The sequence below is a fragment of the Dipodomys merriami genome, unplaced genomic scaffold, assembly GCF_024711535.1.
Source record: "Dipodomys merriami isolate MVZ:Mamm:240054 unplaced genomic scaffold, mDipMer1.0.p SCAF_29, whole genome shotgun sequence".
Lineage (NCBI taxonomy): Eukaryota > Metazoa > Chordata > Mammalia > Rodentia > Heteromyidae > Dipodomys > Dipodomys merriami.
Window position 1 is genome coordinate 7,961,731 of NW_027204381.1, and position 23,138 is coordinate 7,984,868.

At 44.9% G+C, this 23,138-nt stretch overlaps 1 protein-coding gene across 3 annotated transcripts in view; it reads right to left on the minus strand.

Annotated features, from left to right (window-relative positions):
- Positions 1-209: 209 nt before the first annotated feature.
- The window catches only part of Kcnj1 (potassium inwardly rectifying channel subfamily J member 1), a 31,654-nt gene continuing 8,725 nt past the window's right edge, over positions 210-23,138 (minus strand). Inside the window, exons 1-2 of one of the 3 annotated variants that reach the window (XM_070038319.1) lie at positions 22,890-22,969; positions 210-2,689 (exon numbers count right to left, since the gene is read on the minus strand). In XM_070038319.1, coding sequence (XP_069894420.1) covers positions 1,565-2,689; positions 22,890-22,949 — 1,185 coding nt within the window. In that variant the 5' untranslated portion in view covers positions 22,950-22,969 and the 3' untranslated portion in view covers positions 210-1,564. Of the gene's footprint in view, positions 2,690-5,787; positions 6,014-22,889; positions 22,970-23,138 lie in introns of those variants that run through there. The other 2 variants (XM_070038317.1, XM_070038320.1) reach the window with 2 other exon arrangements.

Genomic DNA, 23,138 nt, shown 5'->3' on the forward strand with positions numbered 1-23,138 from the left:
TGGGGAGATTTGATGGAACTAGACTGGAAGGGGTGTGTCTTCAACCTACCTCACTTCCTCTTGAGGGGGGATTCAGACAACGAATGTGTTCTATTTCCCTCCTCCTCACAGGTCTTGCTCTTCCAGGAGAAAGTCCACCCTCAGTAGGAATATTTTCCCCACTTGCCTTGTTGATTAATGCACAATTAATGACACTTTTGGAAAGTGCATGAAGTTTTAGAACTTTATTAACACATTGAACATATCTTTTTTAAATTCCTAACTAGCTTAGAGTTCCATTTTTTGAGAATATGTTGAAAATAATACAGGTAGGGAAATGAACAAGACATTCACATCCAAACCTTCCCTAAAAGTCCATTAAGTTGGTTCCTTATCAAAAGATGTGGCTTTGGCTCTCACAGGAATATCTAACAAAGTCCTGTGAGACCATATCCAACTCCTCTGTATTTTCTACTTTTCTTTCAGACATAGGATTTCAGTACAAGCTCTAGGCAAAGAAACACCAGGTTATCATTGCATCCCTCCCCCAGGTTGACTGCATTTCACAGTCCCCATCACCATCTTGGAAGAACAAGGAATAAGTACTCTTTTAACAGATTAGTAGTGCATTAGTTCATCTGCTGCAAATTGAAGGAACTATCACTATCCTGTTCAACTCAAGCATTCTTGCCTTGCAGGAAGATGTTCACTGAGATTCCATCCGTGAGGCTTGAACTCTGGGTCTGGATGCTGTACCTCAGCTTTCAGCTCAAGGTGAGCACTCTACCACTGGAGCCACAGCACCACTTCCTCATTGAGATTCTACAGTATAAGATTCAGCCTCTGTCTAAATGTACCATGTGGGATCATTTGGACCAAAGCCCAGTGTGGGCCACAGCATTTGAACAGGCCACAAAACAAGTTCCAGTCATGTGATTCCTTTCCACTGTGTGTATGGAATGGTGCAGGATGACTGGGCTGGGTCTTCTCTTTCCCCTTCTCTCCACATGACGGAGACTCCAGTGAGTGCTCCAAACACCGGAGCTGGAGAAGGTCAGAGTTTCAACCATTCTCTGTGTAACCATCTCCAATTGCCATCAATGGATTAGTTCACCTCCCCTAAGTCAAGAGTTGTTTTCTTTGTTGATAGAAGTCAGCATTAAAATGAAAGGAACAATTTTCTTATAAGTAGAATCAAAAGCAAAATTAAAGTTGCCTTCTGATCCTATCTAAAGCTTCAAAATCCTTCAAGAAGCCGCTATAAAAAGTATCTCCTTTAGTCTGTCCATGAGGTAGATGGTGGATGATTTTTATCTATCCCCCATCAACATTAAAGAGTCTCAAATAATCATATTCAAGATTCCTGTTGGGTTCCTCTGGCTTCCATATGCAGTTTCACATGAAAGCATCATATGCTCTAACACGGCAGGGCTCTGTGTCTTGTAGGATCATGGTTTGAAGGTCATTGTAGCAGTAGTCATAGCCAGTTCTTGTTCTACTTTCAGACTCTCCAACTGCTGACTGACTCATAACGCTTCTGTCCCCTAACATACCTGAAGATTTCCTCCTGTTCAAAAACCCACTGCTACATTTTAGTGTCGTCGGTTTCATCAACTTCTGCTAAGATGAAGTTGGGGTTGTCATAGCCTCTCTTCATCCTGGCTCTGGCATCTTTCTCATTGTAAAGACACATAGCACAGTGGGGAGTCTCCACTTCCACTGTCTTGCTAAAGTTATGGAAGTCGACTCGGTATTTCCCTTCCTTGGTCTTAGAGACTATTGGAACAAAACGGTAGCCCCAGAGCACCTCCTCTGGGACATAGGATGTGCGGACTTGGCAAGTAGCACTGGTTGATTCCACTGTGCCATCTAAAAATACCACTAATTCAAAGTCTTGCTGGGAAAGGGTTTCTGCTGCCATGTGGAAGAAAGGGCTGTTGTGGTCAATGATGTGGTAGATTGTCAGTGGGGAGATGAAGAACAAATTTTCATTGCCAGCATCGACTACAAAGTTGATGTTGGTCTGGTCCAAAATGATGGTCTCTCCTTCAGGAGTGACTGTGGTCTTCAGGAGCTTTCCATAGATGTGGCTGCCAATAAGAAGGCTCTTCCTGAGATTGGCCACTCGGATTAAAAGGCAGAGTTTGCCACCCCGCTTGCTGATCACTGCATGTTTGCTGAATGTAATGGTCTTGGCACGTTTTTTGGGTCTGGAGATCTTGGCTAAGATGGCGCCACACATGAAAGAATTGATAATGACCCCAAGAATAGACTGGAAAATGAGCAGAAAGATGGCAGTGGCACATTGTTCTGTCACACACCTGAATCCATACCCTATGGTCACTTGGGTTTCCAGAGAAAACAGAAAGGCTGAGGTCATGCCATTAATATTCTCCACGCAAGGAGTGTGATTGTCAGCAGGATGGAACTCTGGGAGATCTTTGTGGACATAGGCTACCACATACCACAGTAGACCAAAGAGGAACCAACTCCCCAGGAAGGCTGTGATGAACACGGTCATTTTGTACCTCCATTTGAGCTCAAGCACTGTCGTCCAGATGTCTACAAAGAATATGAACCTGGACTGTGCATCCACATTGCCAAATTCTATGTTACACCTTCCATCTTTGGAAACAAGTCGTGTTCTTTGCCGAGAATGCCCAAAACAGTGAGCAACAAACCATTTCCGAAGATGTTTGAACATCCTGATCTGCAAACACAGCAGAGGAAAAGAAAATAAGATTTTTGTCCATAACAGTAGAGAGCTAAGTAATAGACATAGCTACCTATATATGAACAGACCATCCAGAATTCAGACTTACAAATGGCTACCGCCACACTATTCTCAGTAAGAACTTTCCACTGGGTGACCACATTCCTTCAATGTAAAATTTATGACAAAGATGTGAATTGAAGGAAACTAAAAAATGATATAGCCAAGAATTTCCTGATTTCAGTCGTCACAGGGAACCTGAAAAAATGTTAATGATAGCTAGTTACGATCTGGACTTTATTTGATATTGTTATTCAAATCTCCTTCCCTTGAAATTTTTAGTCTTCTGCTTAGCAGTAATCATTAAATTGTAAGTTGAAGTACTGTTTATATTTTTGTGACATATAAAAATAAGTAGCTGTTGGGCACAGTTGTGTATGCTTGTAATCCCAGCTACTTCAGAGCACAGACAAGAGAGTTACAGTTGGAGACCAGCCCAGGTAAAGTGTTAGTGGGACTCTATCTCCGAGTATAAGCTAGGAATGGTGATGCATATCTATAATCCCAGCTACTCAGGAGGATAGGTAGAAGGATCTTGGCCTGCAGTCAGCCCCAGGCAAAAAAGTGGGAAACACTCTCTAAAATAACTTAAAAAAGGAACATTCTGTTAGGCACTGATGACTGATGTCTATAATCCTGGCTGTGCCAGAGGCTGAGATCTGAGGATCTCAGCAGTAGCAGGATGGCAGGTGGGATTCTTATCTCTGATTAAGGACCCACAAAAAGCTGGAAGCGGTGTTGTGGCTCAAGTGGAAGAGTGCTAACCTTGAGCAAAACAAGCCTAGGGACAGTACCCAGGTTCTAAGTTCAAGTGTGAAGACTGGCACACACACACACACACACACACACACACACACACACACACACACACACACGGTAGGAGGGAAAGAAGAAAGGAAGAAAGGGTGGGAGAAAGGAAGAGTCATACTATCTGAAATGTCTGGTGTCCTGCTACTGATACTCATATATCATGAGACCTTCTGACTCCATTCAGTTTGGTCATTTTGTCAAAATGAAGGAAGCAAGACTCAGAAATTTTACATGGCATCCAAAGTCATGGAGCAAACCAGCAACAAGAGAGCTAGAACATACAGCTTCCTGTCTCTACCTCAAGAAGATATCTGCTGCAGCACCTCTCACAGTCAACTTTCCTATTCTAAAGCTTGATTTTCCTAAAACACTTTCCTAAGTGTTTTAAATGTTTTAAAACATTTTCCTAAGACAAGCCCAATATTGGTGAAAATCCTTTTTGTACCTGGCACTGTTGGTTCGTATCTCTTAGCTACTCAGAAAGCACAAATCTGAAGGTTTCAAGCAAGCCTAGGCAGTGAAGTCTGTGAGACTCAATCTCCAAAATATCCAGCAAAAGCCATACTGGAGGTCTGGTTCCAGTGGTCATGCACCACCCTAGAAAGCAACTCAAATGAGAACAGGAGGTTCCGAGTTCAAGAGCCTTAATATTTGGTGTCCCAGTATTGGCACCAAAAAAGTTAGGTAGTATTTGGAACAAAGCTCCAACTTTCTCTGTGGGCCTACAAGCCTGTTTCTGGACTTTTCCCACACACACACTGTGTGCTAAGATTTTTCGAAAGGAATATAATACTCACCATCATTAACTCCATCTTTCCCTCACTGCTTCTGAGCTACAGAATGAATGAGCACTGACTTAAACTGAACTTAATAAATGCAGACACATGTTCCATTCATTCCTAGATCCAAGCTGCCCACGTAGTCTCTGCTTATTCCATCAGCCTATGGAGGAAGGAGCTGAAGGAATTCAGATCTTCACAACACAATCTGAAGCTGAGTATTGTCTGCAATTGTAGCTACACAAGAGGCTGAGATCTGAGGATCACAGTTCAAAGACAGCCCAGGGAAGGAAAATCCATGAGACTCTGATCTCCAATTTATCATCAAAAATCCAGAAGCAGAGCTATGGGGCAAGTAATAGGCACTGGCCTTGAGCAAAAAAATCCCTGTGTTCAAGCCCTAGTATCAGCACACACACACACACACACACACACACACACACACACACACACACACACACACACACACACACACACACACACACACACACACACACACACACACACACACACACACACACACACACCCCAAAATCTGTTCAATGGTTTCTTTTGTGACTTTTGTTTGACAGAAAAATAGTAAAGGGAATTTCCCCCTAAACAGCCACCGCTGGTGAAACCAAGGAGTCATAAACATCAGACCACATCTCGTCCTAGGCCAAAGAAATTCAAAGGTGTGTCCACTAGGGTTAGCAATATCTTTGTGGTATTTTTTTTTCATCCAATGCAAATAGGTTTTTTAAATAGATTTCAAAATCCCCCTCTTTAAAAAAAAAAAAAAAGGTATTTGGTCATAAAAACCAGGAAGTGAAACCCACTAAAGTGATAGCTTGTAAACCAAAAGTGATATTCCAGTGTTCCAGTATCTCCTTCCTAGCTTTGGCCCAGATAAAAATACAGGAAGCCAATGGTCAGTAGAAGTAGTAGAGAGAAAATCACAGGTGTGGTGATTTGCTCTGAGCATATGAGAGCCACAGCCTTGCCTTGCACACATTCGCAGGGCCCTGCTCAGCTCTCACTAACCTCAAGTCTCCAAAGGGATGAAGGGATGGCTCCAGGTGAGATGCAAAGAGGGAGATACAGGCTCCTTCCCTCCAGCCCTCCTGGGCCCTGCACAGACATCCCTTAGCCTGGCCCACACCCACTGGGGACTGATCCTCTCCCTAAGGCTTTCCATGGAGTGGATCTCACCTCCCATCATGTTCTTGCAACCCATATTTACCCACAGAACCATGAGTGAACCTCCTTCTCTTTGCCAGATGATCTCTAATACACCAGTTTCTAAGCTTTTATCCCCTGCCATCCTTCTCCTCAGCCTTCTGGAATTTCCTGACATCTGTCCTGGCGAAGTCTGGGTTTCCACACGACTGCCTTCATAAAATAAAACGGTATATGTCTAGCCTTACAAAGATGCCTTCGATATTTTCCCAGATTGTCTGAACTTACCAACGTCCTAAACATACTCTCGCTTGAGGCGTCCATGGCTGGCGAAAGCAAGGACGTAGCAGCATTAGGAGCTGTGTCGAAGCCTGATGGTACCATTTAGGCTGGACCAAATTTATCACCGGCTTCAACCAGTGGATTGACGCTAATTGGTATTAGCTTGAAAACGACTAATTCAGCAGTGGAGTGGTGTGGTGCACACCAGAGCCAGTGGTAGCTCCCAGACCCTGCTCTGAGCTGGGTATATATATATTTTCAAACCTCACATGGCTTGAATACCGTCATGCTAAGACATGACAAAGCACCAGCTAAGGTCCCCAGGAGCAGATATAGATTGGACGCCAGCTTTGCCCTGTTCTCCTTTGCCACGCTCTCTTGCTCTCTCGCTGTTCCAAAGTCGTGCCAAATGACTTGGCCAGAAACAGACTAGTTATCACCAATCTCCCTGCCATTTCTCTGACACACACCAAGATAATGAGTTCTCCAAGAATTCACAAAGATACAGGTGGATGGAGAGACATAGTTGTTAGTTAGATCACACCAGGAAGAAACCAAATAACCAAGTTAATCTCTCCTCAACAAATGGCCATTGTTATGTAAGAAACTAAGACAGTAAAGACAGCCTTTATTGTTGTTTTTATTCTGGGAAAACTGACCTTTACTAAAGTTGTACATGTATTGGATTAGCCAAAGGTGTTAATTTATTTGTTCTAAAAGTGAGAAAAATTTCACTTAGAGGAAACAAAGATACAGGATAAATTCATCCACCAACCAAACCTATCATTCTCACAGCAGATACATCATCACACATACCCTAACTTGCTTAGACAATGGCACTTAATCTGACCACAGACAGAGCCAGTGTGTACTTTCTTGGTGATTAGAGATTGTCCCTGGTGTCTGGGTTATATAACATGCCCAGTTTCGTGTGTGTGCTTTTTTTTTAAAGGTTCCTTTCTATTGAGATCAGTAAATCTTAATGGCAAGCATCGGGCTGCACATTAGCTAATATTTACCAAGGCGTCCTTGGTGGTCTGGCAGCACAAGTAGATTGCATTATTGCCACTTTTTCTTTTAGTGCCTAAGCATTTTCATTCTGTAAATAGCTTCTGCTCAGAAAATAGACTTATTAGACACTTCCCACACATGGATTGTGTGCTTCTTCTGTCGGATTTCAAGGAGAAATTTCCTGTTCTCAAGAGGCTGACCATCAAGGGATGAGGAAACAAAACACATCAGCAGTTACACCACTGTGTGATTTGTCCAATGCTAAAAGGACCACATTTCTACAAAATCCCTTCTAGCTGTGGATCCAGCTTCTGGGAAGGTATTCCAACTGGATGCAGTTGAAATAGATTAGTTCACTTATTTGTCATTATTCAGTCATGATGTTGATACTAGCTAGCCCCTGGACCAGCATTGTACTGGACATCACACAGCAATGCCTGGGATATCTCACAGCCAATCCTGTGGGCAGGATTCTTGTCACCAGTCTGCTCTTGGGCAAGTTGGGGATAGCAGATGAGTCCACAAGCAGCCAAACTCAGAGTGATGGCATGATAGGAACAGTGGGAGTGGTGCCCTGCTTTGAGGCACACAACAGTGACACGGAGGCCAAGGCCTGGAGATTGCCAGAGTTACACAGACTTGCTGAATGATGAGCAATAAGCTAATCAATGTGGATATCAAAGCAAGGAGTTTGCTCTTGTTTGCTCAGCAGCTGATGACCGCAGGTGTGTTCCTGTGTGACCACCCTATATGTGGCTTCAGAAGAAAGGACAGAGGTAGCCAAATACATAAGGCTGAAGGAAGTTCCAGGACAACAAATCAAAAGCACTAGAGGGCTTTGGTGTGACTCTGGGCTGGAAAGGCAAAGAGAGCCCAGACAGCCATTTTCTATTCACTACATTTCAATTAAAGACCTTCATGAAAATCTGGCTTTGTTCAGAACACCCACATAACTCCTAATGTTAACTAGCACTGAGGTCTTTTCTGTTTAAAGATCCTCTCTCTCTCTCTCTCTCTCTCTCTCTCTCTCTCTCTCTCTCTCTCTCTCTCTCTCTCTCACACACACACACACACACACACACACACACAATTTCCTTGAAAACAAACATATTTTCTTCCTAAATTTCTTGTCTCTTTGAAAATACACTCTTCATTTGCATGTAACACCCTCTTCATTTGCCCATAGCTCAAACTCACTGCTAAAATTTGAAGAACCTCAACACAAAGACTATATTTTGCAAGCACCTACCCATGTTTACTTTTTTTTCTTGTGCCCCTTCTGGGGCTTAAACACAGGGGCTTGCATTCTTGTTTGGCTTTCTCACTCAAGTTAACACTCTACCAGTTGAGCTACACCTTTCCTTCTGGCCTTTTGCTGGTGAATTGGAAATAAAAGTCTTGCAGATGCTTCTACCCGAATCGTAATCCTCAGATCTCAGCCTCCAGAGTAGCTAGATTACAGGTGTGAGGCTGTGGTGCCTGTGATCTGGGGTGTTTCTTACAGCAATTATCACATAGTCTTCTCCCATTTCCTCCCAGCTGCTCAACAGGCACTGTATCAACTGTATCACCTGTGATTTAGAAGTATGAAGGCTTATTTATATTATATAAAAAAGAAAAGACCTTTACTACCTTTTAGCTAAACCTCTTGCAGCTTATACACAAGTTTAGTGACCTTCAGGACATTTTCGGAGAGACAAACATTTATATAAGAGGTAGGAAATAGAAGCTTGACCACAAATGTCGAATGATTTTTTTTTCTCTAGTTCCTCAGCAAGCATAGTGCAGATGAGCCTCATGTTTTGGTGAATGTTCACTGCTTTGTTGTGGGCCAGGAGTTAACTGAATCAAATACCCCTAGAGAACCTTCCATAGCCATGCATTCCATGAGACTTTGGGTCCTGTCCTAATCAACATAATGGAGCACATACTCTATTGAACACCTGCTAAGTATCAACCACTATGCAGGCAATATTCTCTGCTCTCAAGTTCCTTCCAGAGAGCCAGCCATGAATTAAAAAAAAAAAAGCCAAGCAAGAGCAAAAGGCCAGAGTTCAAGCCCCCATACCAGCACTAAAAAGCAAACAAGTCCCTCTCAGAGATGTGATTCAGTGATTACAATACAGAAGACTTGCTGACTTTAAGGTCTGAGGGCAAGGTGTTAGGATAGCCACTAAAGAGGCTGGCCATCAAGTTTGTCTTGCTCAACACACCTTTGCTAAGGAGCTAAAACAAATGCATCCAACTGCAACTGCAGAGCACTTCTTGTTTTCTATGAAAATCATCTCTGACTGTCCAACCACCAACGCCCAGCCAGATTTGCAAGCCTTCAGCTTCCTAGAAACATGAAGTCGCCTAGCTCCCTGAAGTGGCTGTACCATTCTCAGAGCCTACAGTAGCTGCACGTGACATTTCCCTCTGTTTTGGGAATGCCAGGGAGTTCTCTCACATTTTCAGTATTATCAGGTAGCTCACTTAGGGTCTTCCTGGGTTCCTTATTAGATAGAACTTGGCAAGACTGGTAGAAACCATCTTTCCTGGGCTCATGGGCATATGCAAAGGCATCCGAGTTCCCATGGCTCTTCTAGAAGCACTGAAGAATGTGATGGAAAAATAGAGCAAGAGTATCCCATGACCTTGAAGCCAAGTGCAATTGTCTCTAGGTGTGAAGGCAACACAGACCTGCCCAGATGCCTTGCTCCAACCAGAGAAGGGATCTTGGGAACGAAACCAAGAAACCATAAGTTCCCCTGACTTGGGCCTCATAGTCACAATGTATTCTGTAAGTATCCCCGGGGGTAGCCAGTCACAGCAGCATTATTTGATTAATCCAGTGCATTGTGAGCAACGTCCCCAGAATGAGGAGCAGCCATAGGCAAGTTTTGTGGAGCAGACAAGCTCCATCTTAGATAAGCACAGGTATGGATTTGATCTCCAACGCCTCTCCTAGATCACAACCAGGTGATCTAAGCAAGTCACTTAGATTTTTCTGAGCCTCAGTTTCTCCACCAGTGAAATGGCTCTAGTAAGGTTCTTCCAAAAGTCATAGGCTGGACATCCCTGGCTCATACCTATAATCTTAGCTATTTGGGAGCCTGAGATCTGAGAATTCTGTTTCAAAGCCAGCCAGGCCAGGAAAGTTCATGAGGTGAGATGTTCATCTCCAATTAACCAGCAAAAAGTAGGAAGTGAACTATGGTGGCTGAAGGTAGAGGGCTAGCCTTGAGCAATAAAGCTCAGGGATTGTGGTGGCTAAGCCCTGAGTTGAAGTGCTAACTAATAGGCACCAAAAAAGTCATGGTATGATTTACATGTGACACATATAAAACTCCCAGAACTCAGCCACCAAATAATGAACAATGGCCATTTTTATGTATTGATTCCCAAATGAAGTGATTAGGATCACTAATCCGGGTCTCCCTTGAGTCTACCACACATCAGGGACCACAACCAAAGGAGGACCTACATCCAAGAGACAAGAACAAAGATGGCCACATACCATGTCTATGAAGTGTGAGGGCTGCAGAGCTTACTTCCTTAGTGTGGATCAGAAAGATCTGGAAATATCAAATGTGTTTTTCCTCGAGGGCTTATCAGAGCAGAAGCCTTGTCATGGGAAGATGGGGATGGAATAGAGGGAGAGAATTATCCTTGGCACTTCTGAACAGAGGTATGGTACCCGGGTGCAATGCTGTATTTCTCTATTGTAGACATTAGCTAGAACATGACCTGAAACATACACCCTCTGAAGAGAAGCCCCAGACTTGTGGGAGATGATCTGATGTGCTCAGAGCATGATTTGTTTTTCTCCTACTGAAGGCAAACAATTTTATCAGACAAGAGACTACTCTGATCATGATGGATGAGGCTGAAAAGTAAGGCCTGTCTGTCATCTTCTCTGAACACAGACAAAAACACAACCATAGTCCAAACCACAGAAGAGCCAAATAGACCTCTCTCCTGGCTGTGATAAGAGGTTGACACTTCGTTACCAAGAACTGGTCACATTTCAGTCTGTCCTTCTAGACAATAACAACAAGATTAATTAACATAATCGCAGAACTGCCCCTACTTCCTTCCAGACCAAAATACTTCACCCTTAAACGTTCCCCACGTCTCCTAAAACAAGCCCCAAACCCTATTCAAGTCCTGCCTAACCCTTTCCAGAAATCTTCCCCAGGCTCTGCCTGGCTATGAAAAGCCCAAGTTGGTCAAGTATGGGGCATTCCTGAAGCTCTTTAGCAGCAGGCCATGGACCCAGCCAAAGGCCATGAGTTCGTCCCAATGATTGCTCCAGAAGTTTTCCTATGCGTATCCACATTTTGTACATATGCTTGCTTTCCTGTGGAGATCCAAAGAATCAAAGAAACTACCAAGTTAAACATAAAGCTTCACCACAAGGAGTTACAGTTTTTAAGCTTGGGTTTTAGGGTCTATTTAAACAACTCCTTTTCCAGATTCAGTCCTAAGATAATTATACTTTTACCACAAGGCCTCTATCTCTCCCTGTGCCCCAGTGGGAAAACTTGGAAGCCATGATGTTCCTACAGTAGAATTGATATGGGAGCTAACAAGCTGGACCTGGGGAGAGTATCATTAAGAGTGTCCTAGTTTAGGGTGACAGGTACATACATGTTGTGTGGTTAAAAAAAAAAACAATGCTTTGACTGGAGACCTGTGGCTCACACCTGTAATCATAGCTACCCTGGAGGCTGAGATCTGAGGATCACAGTTCAAAGCCAGCCTGGGCAAAGAAGTCCATGAGACTCTGTCAAAAGCCAGACATGGAGATGTGGTTCAAATGGTAGAGTGCTAGCCCTCAGAAAAAAAACCTTAAAGGAAAGCACTTCTAATCCTGAGTTCAAGCCCTAGTGCATGCATAAAACACTCATGCACACATGCATGCACACACACATACACACACACACACACACACACACACACACACACACACACAAACAAATCAATACTTTGGAGGTTGGCAACTTCCTCAGTCTACATTTCCAGTATCACTTCCTATTGTTTCTCATGGTTGTTTCCTAAGGTCTTGGAAATGCTAGCATGTTATAACCATGTAAAGAAGGATCCAAAGTGGGTAATTTTGTCTCTGCCTTGTTCAGAGTTCAGTACTGGGGATTGAACTCAGGGTCTTACATCAGATAGGCAGGCAATCTACCACTTGAACCATGCCTCTGGCCCTTTTTGCTGCTGTCATTTTTTCTTATGTTTATGTGTGGGCCAGTGAAGATCTACAATCATCTTGCCTATATCTCACACATAGCAGAACAATAGGTGTAAATCATTCATCTGGATTCTTGGTTGAGATGAGAGGATCTCACTCATGTTTTTCCTGAACTGGCTTCAAACCATAACCAGCTTGATCCTTACCTCTTGAATAGCTGGGGATACAGGTGTGCATTGCACAGAGTTTTAAGGAGAGAGTAGAGCATCCTTGGGGACAATGAGATTGGTGATAGGACAATCAGAGAGTCCTAGAGACAAGAGATAAGAGAAACTCACAACTCACAGTTACACACTTGGAGTTTCATGACTCCTCCAGATATCTTTTTTTTTTTTTTTTAAGGAATTCCCCACTTAACTCTAGAGTATAACACTTTACTAAGGGGAAGTCTTGCTTTACTGTGCGTGAGTGGACTGATCAGGAAGTAACAGTAAATTGAAGTAAAAGTTGTGGTGAACAGTCCAAAATAGATGAAGAGAAAACCAGTATGTGCAGAATAGAAGTTCCCTCTTGCAGCTCCAGGAAAGCTATACTGCATCCTGCATCAACAGCGCCCCCTGGTGCTCAGTCTAAGCCGTGCAGCCTAGGGTTCGCCTAGAGCGTTGTGTATTTTTTTTTTTTTTACATGTATTAAATTCTCTTATTTGGACCTCATAATGATTCCAAAAGCCTGAGAACTAAGAAAGGTTGGGCAACTTGGACAAGTTCATGAAGCAGAAAAGCAAAAGATTAGACGAATCTGACTTGCCTGACTGACGAGTCTTTACTTTTAAGCCCTATGACACACTCTACAGAGAGGATAAATAGTGTTGAAGGGAAGGCAAACATTTATTCAGCACCAGCTCACTATGTGCTGGGAATGGTGGCTTTTCACACATCTCTATGCTGTGTGTAATAGGATAAGAGCTAGTAAGCATCTGGACATGCTATGGGCACTGAAAGGCAAGGCAAGAAATACCTGATTAATGGAGAGCAAACAGGTTCCCAAGAACCAAGAAGAACATCAAAGAGGAGGAGAGGAGCAGGAAACATGGAGAGGTGCTGGATGGAGAAGACCTGGGTCATACTGGATTGGACCTGAGAATATACACTGGAAAAGGCCACAGGCCCAGGTATCACCAGCCTCATGATGCTAGGCATTAAAATTGAGTTAACTGGGGATGTGGATCAAGCATTTCTCCTCCGTCATGTACACATTGTCTTGACTCAGGAAACAGCATAAGGGCATCTTCTCTGTGAGATGCCTATAGACCTTTGTAGAATGCAGGCTCTGCATCATGTACAGCCAGCATTTGATGAGCTGGCAAAGGCTAGTGTGTGAATTCCAGGATCCCCTAGCCCAACTCAGTGGGTGAAGAGAAGCTTTCATGGTGAGATGAGTCCTGGCCACTCACTCTTCTAGTAGAGGACAAACCTTGGCCATAGCATCAGTGTCCAGGTCACTTCCAGGAAGAAGTTGGTAGTCCAGAGACAAAAGACTCAGACTGGGGTTCCGGCCCTGCCTCATTTCAGCTGTAGGAGCTGACTACTCACTCACCCTTAACCTCTGGCAGCCTGCCTCACCTGCTGCTTCCTCCGCTAGGAATATTTAATACTCAAATCTCTACCACCCTCCCTCACCTGACATGGCCTGTGCTTAAATGTTAGTTCTGAGAAAGAAGGTTAAATATCAGCTAAAGGCTGAGGGGTCTTTGGATTAATTCTGTCCTCATATAAGTCAGAGCATCTTCATTTACAATATTTGACGGTATTCTATTTTTTATTTGTAATATGAACTGTTAGTGTAGCTTATATATTTACCTCAACCATCTCTTGTGAGATGTCCCCGGTGCCAGGCAAAAACAGAGGTTCAATAAATGTCTGTCAAGAAGGTAAATAGATACAGGCAGGTACAAATGATGCTCTGTGATTGGCCTTCAAAGGGGGCCATGTAGAGAGCATCTATCTGGGTCTCTGAGGGCCTTCTGTACCCAATGGCTTGTTTATTTAGACGTCTATATGCAAATCAAGCCATTTGTCTCTGAAGAGAAGCAATGATTCTCAAAGCTGCATGTGTGACTAAACCTTAGGACTAATAAGAGCTTCTGGATTTGAGATCCCAGTTGTTGGGTTTGGTTTCTGCCATACTGTCTTATCAGGATACAGGATGGTATGGAAGGGGAGCTCCAGCATGGAACATATCTGTAAATCATAACACACATGGTAACTGTCTGGAGAGACAGAATAGGTCCCTCCAGAACCCAGGGTAAAATCATTTCAATCAGGTTGGAGCAGACGAAAGGACCACCACCACCACCACTACCCCACCCTCCCACACACACACAAAGTAAGGAGTACAACAATCAGTTACGCTTCTGGTGGACTTGACTTTAGCACAAGTTCTCAGAATGCTATCTTGGTCTCTACCCAGACCTTTCTGGTCACTATACTAACTGGTAAATTCTCATTTCCCGTGAATCTAGGATTGAACATTAAATTCCTATCATGATCCAAAGGCTTTTCTAGCTGGGTGGTCTTTCTATTCTCATTACTACTGAAAAGAACACGATTACACTGAAAATATCACTGTACATGCCTGGATGTATAATCTTACGTGAAACCCAATAGATGATCTCAAAAGTATGTGACCAGAAATTGTATGGAGGATGCCCTGTTACACACACACACACACACACACACACACACACACACACACACACACACACACACAATAGGATATTAGATACTGAAAGAAACCCTATAGTGGATTATTGTATAAAGCATAATTTTTGCAAATCAAATAATCATCCTCTCACTTGTTTATCTTGCAATGGTGTGTGGCGATAGAGGTTGTTTTGATGGAAAGTGGACAGACGCATTTATAATCACCCTATTCTTAAATTTCACATATTGAGCCATCCACCTCAAATGGCACTGTAATTTAATGAAAGAATCGAAATGTTTATAAAAAAGTTGTATTTATTACGTGTGTAGAGATCCTGTTATTAGTCCAACCCTTCTAGTTTTTCTGTGGTTTGGTTTGGTATTACCTCAACTCAGCCCTTTCCAGACCAGAAACCAATGAATTCCATGTGGACAAGAAGCCTGAACATACTCCATGTCTGTCTGAAACAAGAAAGAAAGCTCTCTTTGCTTTAAAGGACACGTATAGAATTCCCCAACCTTGACAATTTATCAAACTGGGGAACAGTATGCTAATGCTTTCAGTTAGATACCTAGAAACCAGTACCCGGGCCGCTGTATCCACAGACTATAAGGTCGGCTGAGCTCAGCCTGGCAGACAGGCAAAACGGAAGTTATGGAATAGCCGCCTATTCCTGGTTTTGGATGGAGATTTCTGAGGCCTTCTAGTCCCACATGTTAGCTGCCATGCCTAACCAGTGACCTTCTGGGCAAGTTGTAACAAGTAGGATTATTGGGGAAAGGGACTTTAGAAGCTGGTCACTTCAGAGTGCTAACACCAGGTGTTCCTGTGTGCCATTTTCTCCTCTGTAAAATGGACACACTCATATGTATTTACAGTTGGTTTTATCTATTTATTTATGCTGTCAATGCTAGCACTTAAACTCAGGGCCTCATACTGTCACTTAACGTTTTCTGCTCAGGCTCTCACTCTACCATTTGAGCCACATCTCTACTTTTGGCTTTTGGCTTGGCTAATTGAAAAGCACAATGTCTCAGATCTTTTTTCTGTCCAGGCTGGCTTTGAACTGTGAGCCTTCAGATCTCATCCTCCTGAGTAGCTAGGATTACCAGCACCCGGCTAGTATGTATCTTACAGATGGACAGACAGGGCTTTGGTCCCACTGGGATCTAGGAAGCACTTGAGCTGCTAACACTTTAGTAATAAATACTACCTCCAGCTCTAACTTCCCCTCCAAGTTCCAGCCACATAGAGAATGGAAAAATCCCATCATGCATCATTCATATTGCCTTTAATTCTGGGCTTCTTTTCTCCAATGTGAAGGCTGTGCTAACCTCATGGCTTCACAGCGCAGCAGACTCCCTGAAAGCCAGCCTTCCCTTACATCCTGTTGCCATACCTTTGGAGCCGGCAAAGGTCAATGATTACCAGTTTTGGCTTGCAGTCTGCCAAGCCATGAGGGTGGCATTAATGGGGCGGCACGCCACCCACCCTCCCACATCCAGGGGCTTTCTGGGAAAGGCCTGAGGCCGAGAAGGAAGCAGAGCCAATGGCCCTGTTGACCTTTGTTCCATGACACAGAGCTGTCCTCTGGCACACACTTGGCTTCCTCTCTTCAACACTTTCCTTGCAAGCAGCTGGCATGCACCCCTACTTTTCACTGGGCAGAGCATGTCCAGGAAGCCAGCTCAGAATAGGAACACTGTCACACAGACTTCCATCTCCTGAGCCTAAGGCACTGGAGCAACTTTTGGCCTGATCTTCTGCCTGTCTCTAGAACCAGGAGGGCGAGTGGAAGAGGGCCACCCCCTGGCTATGCCAGGCCCAGCACGTGCAGCCCTCACCTCCAAAGGACCAGTGGAGCCTACAGCAGGCAGGCCACTGACGCATGTTCAGCCATGCCTTTCCTCTCTTCTCACCCAGTCCTGTGCACACTGACCTGGAAAAGGTGGAATGAAATGCCATTCTGTTTCTCCTTCTTTGCCCTTCTGTCTTAATTCATCAAAGTTGAGAGGAACTGTGCAGACTGAAAAATGTTCTTGTACCTCTCTGAGCTTCCATTTTTTTTTCATAATAAACCAGTGATTAGAGAGGCTTTGTTGTTTGGGGGATTAAATTAAATATGTACACGTCCACACAAAAGATATAGATGTTAATAGTAGCATCATTGTTCATCATAGTTCGGAAAGAGAAAGGAAACCATCGGCCCATCCACGGATAAATCCAAGAAATAAGTAAGATGTGGTACACCTACCCGATGGAATATTATTTAGCCCTAGAGAAGAATAAAGTTCAATACAAGATTCAACTTCCGGGACTGGGAAGGTGACTCAGTGGTAGAGCACTTGCCTTGCATGCATGAGGCCCAGGTTCGATTCCTCAGCACCACATAAGCAAAAATAAAAAAGCTGGAAGTGGCACTGTGTCTCTAATGGTAGAGCACTAGCCTTGAGCTGAAGAGCTGAGGGACAGCGCCCAGGCCCAGAGTGCAGTCCCCACGACCAGACCCCCCCAAAAAAAAAATTCAACATCTATGAAACTTGAAAGCATGATGCTAAGTAAAAGAGGCCAGAAGGTCTATATTTCTTTTTACATGAGATATTTAGAGCAGTCAACTCTATAGGAAAAGATGAGCGCTCCATTAGATAGTTGTCCAAGGGCTGGGGGGAGAGGTGAATCAGGAATGACAGTTAATGAGTGCCAAGTTCTTTTAGGGATGGTGAAAATCTTCTAAGATTGCTTGTGGAGATGGTTATGTGATTTTTGTGGCCGCACACAGGCACACACAAACTGAAATACACTTCTAATGGTAAGTATTATGGGAATTTTATCTCCAACTGAAATACACTTCTTTAATCGGGAGTATTATGGAACTATGTCTGAGTAAAGCCGATGTAGACAAAAGTACATCCCTGTCACATGATAGGGACTCAATAAATATGCCCTGCCACCCTCATCTAGTGTCGCAGGATCCCCTGTGAACTTGGCACCCCCTTTCCTACCAAGTGGCTATCTGATCCTGAAGGCATCGCGGCTTCAATCACTTTTCTCTCCTAAGAGCCGTGGTGCACAGAAAGTTTTATTCCTCGGCTGGAGCTCACTCCAAAACAGAGTAGAGCCAGCAGCCGCAGAACCTCCTCTCTCAGGGTCTGGGCAGTCCTCCAGAGCTAACCAGGTGGAGGTCAGGAGGTGCACAGGAGACAGAGCCCTGGGCACCGCCCACCGTCCCATCCCCTAAACCTGGCCCCTCCCACCATCACCTGCACTGGGGCCCTCGCATCACCCCCAAGCACCTGGGCCCCTCCCACCATCACCTGCGCTGGGGCCCTCCCACCATCTCCTGAGACTAGGCCCCTCCCATCTGTACCTGGGCCCCTCCCACCATCTCCTGCGCCTGGGCCCCTCCCACCATCTCCTGCGCCTGGGCCCCTCCCACCATCTCCTGCGCCTGGGTCCCTCCCACCATCTCCTGCACCTAGGCCCCTCCCATCTCCTGAGCCTGGGCCCCTCCCACCATCTCCTGCACCTAGGCCCCTCCCATCTCCTGCGCCGGGGCCCCTCCCACCATCTCCTGAGCCTGGGCCCCTCCCACCATCTCCTGCACCTAGGCCCCTCCCATCTCCTGCACCTGGGCCCCTCCCACCATCTCCTGCACCTAGGCCCCTCCCATCTCCTGAGCCTGGGCCCCTCCCACCATCTCCTGCACCTAGGCCCCTCCCATCTCCTGCGCCTGGGCCCCTCCCACCATCTCCTGAGCCTGGGTCCCTCCCACCATCTCCTGCACCTAGGCCCCTCCCATCTCCTGCGCCTGGGCCCCTCCCACCATCTCCTGAGCCTGGGCCCCTCCCATCTGCACCTGGGCCCCTCCCACCATCTCCTGCACCTAGGACCTTCCCACCATCTCCTATGCCTGGGTCCCTCCCACCATCTCCTGCGCCTGGGCCCCTCCCATCTCCTGCGCCTGGGCCCCTCCCATCTCCTGCGCCTGGGCCCCTCCCCTCATCTCTTGATCCTAGGTGATATACAGGGCTGAGAGTGCTTTCGTGGGTGATCTGAGCTGTGGCTCCATGGGGACACCCTCATGACTACCTTGACTGGCAGCCAGGCCTTTCATTCCCACCAGAAGAGCAGGCTGGTCCCCCTTCTCCCCCCTGAGTAGCCCCAGGCGGTATAAGAGAGACTCCTCCAAACCCTGACCCCTTCACTTCTCCATCTCCAGGCCTCCCCTGCAAGCATTATGCCACGCCCTGCCTCACCCATAATGCGTGCCCTCCCTGGAGCTCAGATTCATTCTTTTCCTGGCCCTATTTTTTTCCTTAGGACATTAGTTTCTTGCTCTGAAGTTCTGCATTTCTGGAGCCAGCTGAACTGCCCCCCTGGAGGCTCAGCAGGACATCAATGGGTGAGCCAGGACCGGCAAAGACCACATGAAATCCCTCCACACCCCACATGTTCCCCTCCCATTTCCTCCCTCTATCCACCCCGCCCCCCCACCTCCAACACACACACACACACACACACACACACACACACACACAGAGAGAGAGAGAGAGAGAGAGAGAGACAGAGAGAGAGAGAGAGAGAGAGAGAGGAAGAGAAGGATACGGATCCCCAAGCATGGTTGGGAGAAAAACTGGTATGTAGATAAACAGAGTCTCAAGAGAAGGACAGAAAACCAGTCACCACCATTCCAGGAGATGGCCAGTGGGAGAATGTTCCTTGCAGGCTTCCTGCAAGGTGAGCCGGAGGCTCGCACCTGTAATCTTACCCAGCAGGCTGAAATCGGAGAATTGAATTTAAAGCCAGACTGGGCAGGGAAATCCATGAGCCTCTTATCCCTAATTAACCAGCAAAGCACCAAAAGTAGAGATATGGTTCAGTTGGTAGAATTCCAGCCTTGATGGAGTAAAAGCCAAGTGAGAGCTCAAAGTCTTGAGTTCAAAACCCAGTACTGGTGCACACACACACACACACGCACACACACACACACACACACACACAGAATATACACCAGATAACCCTTTCTATTTTCAGTGGTCCAACTTAAAAATACAGATCTTCCAACTGATTCTACACAGATCATAATGGCCAGTTCGATGACACACCACAGGTCCAAACCTCTATCTTATTAAGTATCCTAACTCTGTGATGAGTTTAGGAAAAGAAACTCAAGTAAAACCCTGTCAAATCACGAGCCCTGAGTGCTTTGGAAAGAAATAAGGACATGCACATACAGAACACAGGCCGGCTCCCCACCATCTCTGGCTTTGAAACTTCTGAGTCTGATTTAAATTCCAGCTCTGCTATTGCCTGGTGCGTGACCAGCCAAACTCCTACGGGGAGTTGCAGAGCTAATTTCCCCAACATAATCTAATCGATTAGAGCTGGAAGACAAAAGAAAAGAAAGAAAGAAATTACTAAGAAACCTAGGAGCAGTGAAGACCATGGAGCTTATTGCAAGATTCTTTCTCCTTTTCTCTCCCTTTTCCTCCCTATCACATTCCTTCTTTCTGTCCTTCCTTCACCTTCCCTTCCCTTTCCTTCCTTTCTTCCTTCCTTCCTTCCTTCCTTCCTTCCTTCCTTCCTTCCTTCCTTCCTTCCTTCCTTCCTTCCTTCCTTCCTTCCTTCCTTCCTTCCCTTTCTTTCTTGTGTCCTGGGGCTTGAACTCAGGACCTAGGCACTGTCTCTGAGCTTCTTTGGCTCAAGGCTAGCATTCTATTTGAACTATAGTTCCGTTTCTGACTTTTCTGGTGTTTAATTGTAGGTGAGAGTCTCATTTATGGTCTTTCCTGTCCAGGCTGGCTTTGAACTGTGATCTCAGATCTCAGCCTCACTGAGTAGCTAGGATTATTGACATGAGCCACCAGCACCTAGCGTCTTTCTTTTCTTCTTTCTCTGTATTTTTTGGCATGTCTTTCTAGCTGCTCTTCCCAGACAGATGGCAACAGTAGCTCCATGCCACCTGAATGGACAGTCTGATGACTGCAGACATTGCTACTGGATGGCCAGTGGGTGGGATTGGCAAAGCAAAGAAGGAAGTGGAGGCAGTGAGGAATCTGGATGTATAAATAAAAGGAACCTAATAAATACAATGATGATTAGGTGCCTGGAAGGCAGGGATGGGCTGGAAGATGGTGTCACCTTCCACATATTAACTGCATATGTTACCACAGTGTACGCTGCCACTGTCACCGTCTCTGTGAACTGAGTATCTAACCTGAAATAGTGCCTACAAGCGAGCAGCAGAATGGTAGCTCCAGTCTTAGCTTCTTTCCATCTCTTCTCACTATCAGCTATGGGCTGGTGTGTTTATCTGATGCTGATCTAAGTTCAGTTAATTTACATCCTGGCACCACAGGAACTCTACAGATAGTTCTTAAATTCCTGCCAGTGAAGGTCAGTTGGCTGAGGAGCTTGTGTATGCATTGTCTAGCCACTCTATATTGTTTATTTTGTGGGGGGGGATTGGGGGGCTCAGGACCTCAAGGTCTGGATTGGCTTTTCCCACTCAAGGCTGCCTCTATATCCCTTGAGCCACACCTCCACTTCTGGCTTCCCCCCTCCCCTTCTCCCTCCCCTCTCTCCCTTGCACAGATTTTTCTGATTGGGTTGCCTTAAATGCATGATTTTCCGATCTCCAAGTCTTGACTGACTGAGATTACAGGCATGAGCCACCAGCATCCAGCTTCTGACACCATTTATCACTAATAGTATGCCTGCTTCTTCAGTGGTCTCCCAAGTCAGAAAAAGATGAAAAGAGAAGGCTACTAGAGAGAGAAAAGCTCTTCTCCAACTTGCAGCTGAAGTTATATTTTACCTGCTTACTCAATTAGCAACCAAGCAAATATCCAGGGCTGGTGTGAAAACCATCCAGGGCAGATTCAGTAAGTGTTGGCAATGACACACAACAGACAAGGAGACAGGGCTAGTCCATAAGAATTAGATGCACCCGTAGACATTTTCCTTCATCTTTTTAAGCATTTAATGGGACATACATCTCCTTTGTTTTGAGTTCAATAGTGTGGCTGAAATCATATATAAGAAATGAATCTGTTTTTTGGCATTTGTTTATATTATTTAAAAAGCAGCATGCTAACATTTATTGTCTTGACAAGGGTTTAAAAGTTTTTTTTAAGAGTGCAAAGACAGAGGTTCTAGTGCATGGAATAGAGCAAATGGAATATAAGAAGCTTTGAGATAAGGAGGCAGACAGAGAACATGGGCAAATGAGAGAAGTTGGCAATAAAGAGAAATGAGCAAATACAGTCATTATAGTCAATATGTGTGTGTGTGTGTGTGTGTGTGTGTGTGTGTGTGTGTGTGTGTGTGTGTGTGTGTGTGTGTGTGTGGAAACGACCCAGGTCACTCGAGGAGATGGAGGAGAATGATGAAAGGGAGACATTGATCAAGACACATTGTATTTACCAAGTGATTTGTTGAATTGACACTTTTTTTTAAAGAAGGAAGGAAGGAGAGAGGAAGGGAAGGAAAGAAGGAAACACTATGAACCAAGCAGAAACATCCAGAGAGATCCCATCCACCCCGGTGAAAAAGGAATGCAACACACCAGTAAGCCCTGCAGTGGAAGGTATCAGACAGTGTTGATTAAATGACAGACCACATTTAGCCATATTTTATTGACACTTCATCTCTGTTAGAATGGCCTGCTCTCCCTAGATTCAGTTATAATGAGTATGTTGATGGATGAATGAGGAAATGGGCAAGAGGTACGTGCCTTTCAGAACAGTTTGAAGATGAAAGGAGACAAAGTGTATTAAAGTGAAAGGAAAACAATGCGTGATCCACAACCTTCTCTTGAATCTAGTTGATTCTAAGGGGAGATTTTGCTCTAACCTATAGAATCATCCAGAACTAATAATTGTGGAACTTATGGTGTCCTAGGCAGTGTTTATGGGCAAACTCAATACCAACCACACTTCATGGCCTAGATGACGTATACTCATAGTAATACCTATTAGTTATTCCCATTGTAGGAAGGAACAAAGCAAAGATCAGAAAAGCTAAAGAACTGAGCCAAATTCATAGCACCAGACGGTTAAAATTCAGTGTACTGTAGTATTCAACTGGTGTCATGTCTCAACCTTAGGTTTTAATTATTGGATGAACTTCATTAAAAATGTATCCCTTCCTAGGTGACTTTCTGTGATATGCACTCAAAGACTGGCAATGTATGTGCTCTGTAAGACTCACATAGTCCAGGGCGGTCACCACTCCCATGTGACTGAAGGCATACCCGAGGAATGGGTTCATCCTGGAGGGTTAGGATTGAAAAGTTGATCCTTGTGTAGCATGCAATTACTGCAGAACAAAGGAGCAAACCCTTATTAAATGCCTGTCCTCTGCCATGTGGTATCCTAGGGCATTGCAGGAAGTATTTCATGTAGTCCTCACAGTGACTGGAACTCAGGGCCTGGGCACTGTTCTTGAGCATTTTTGCTG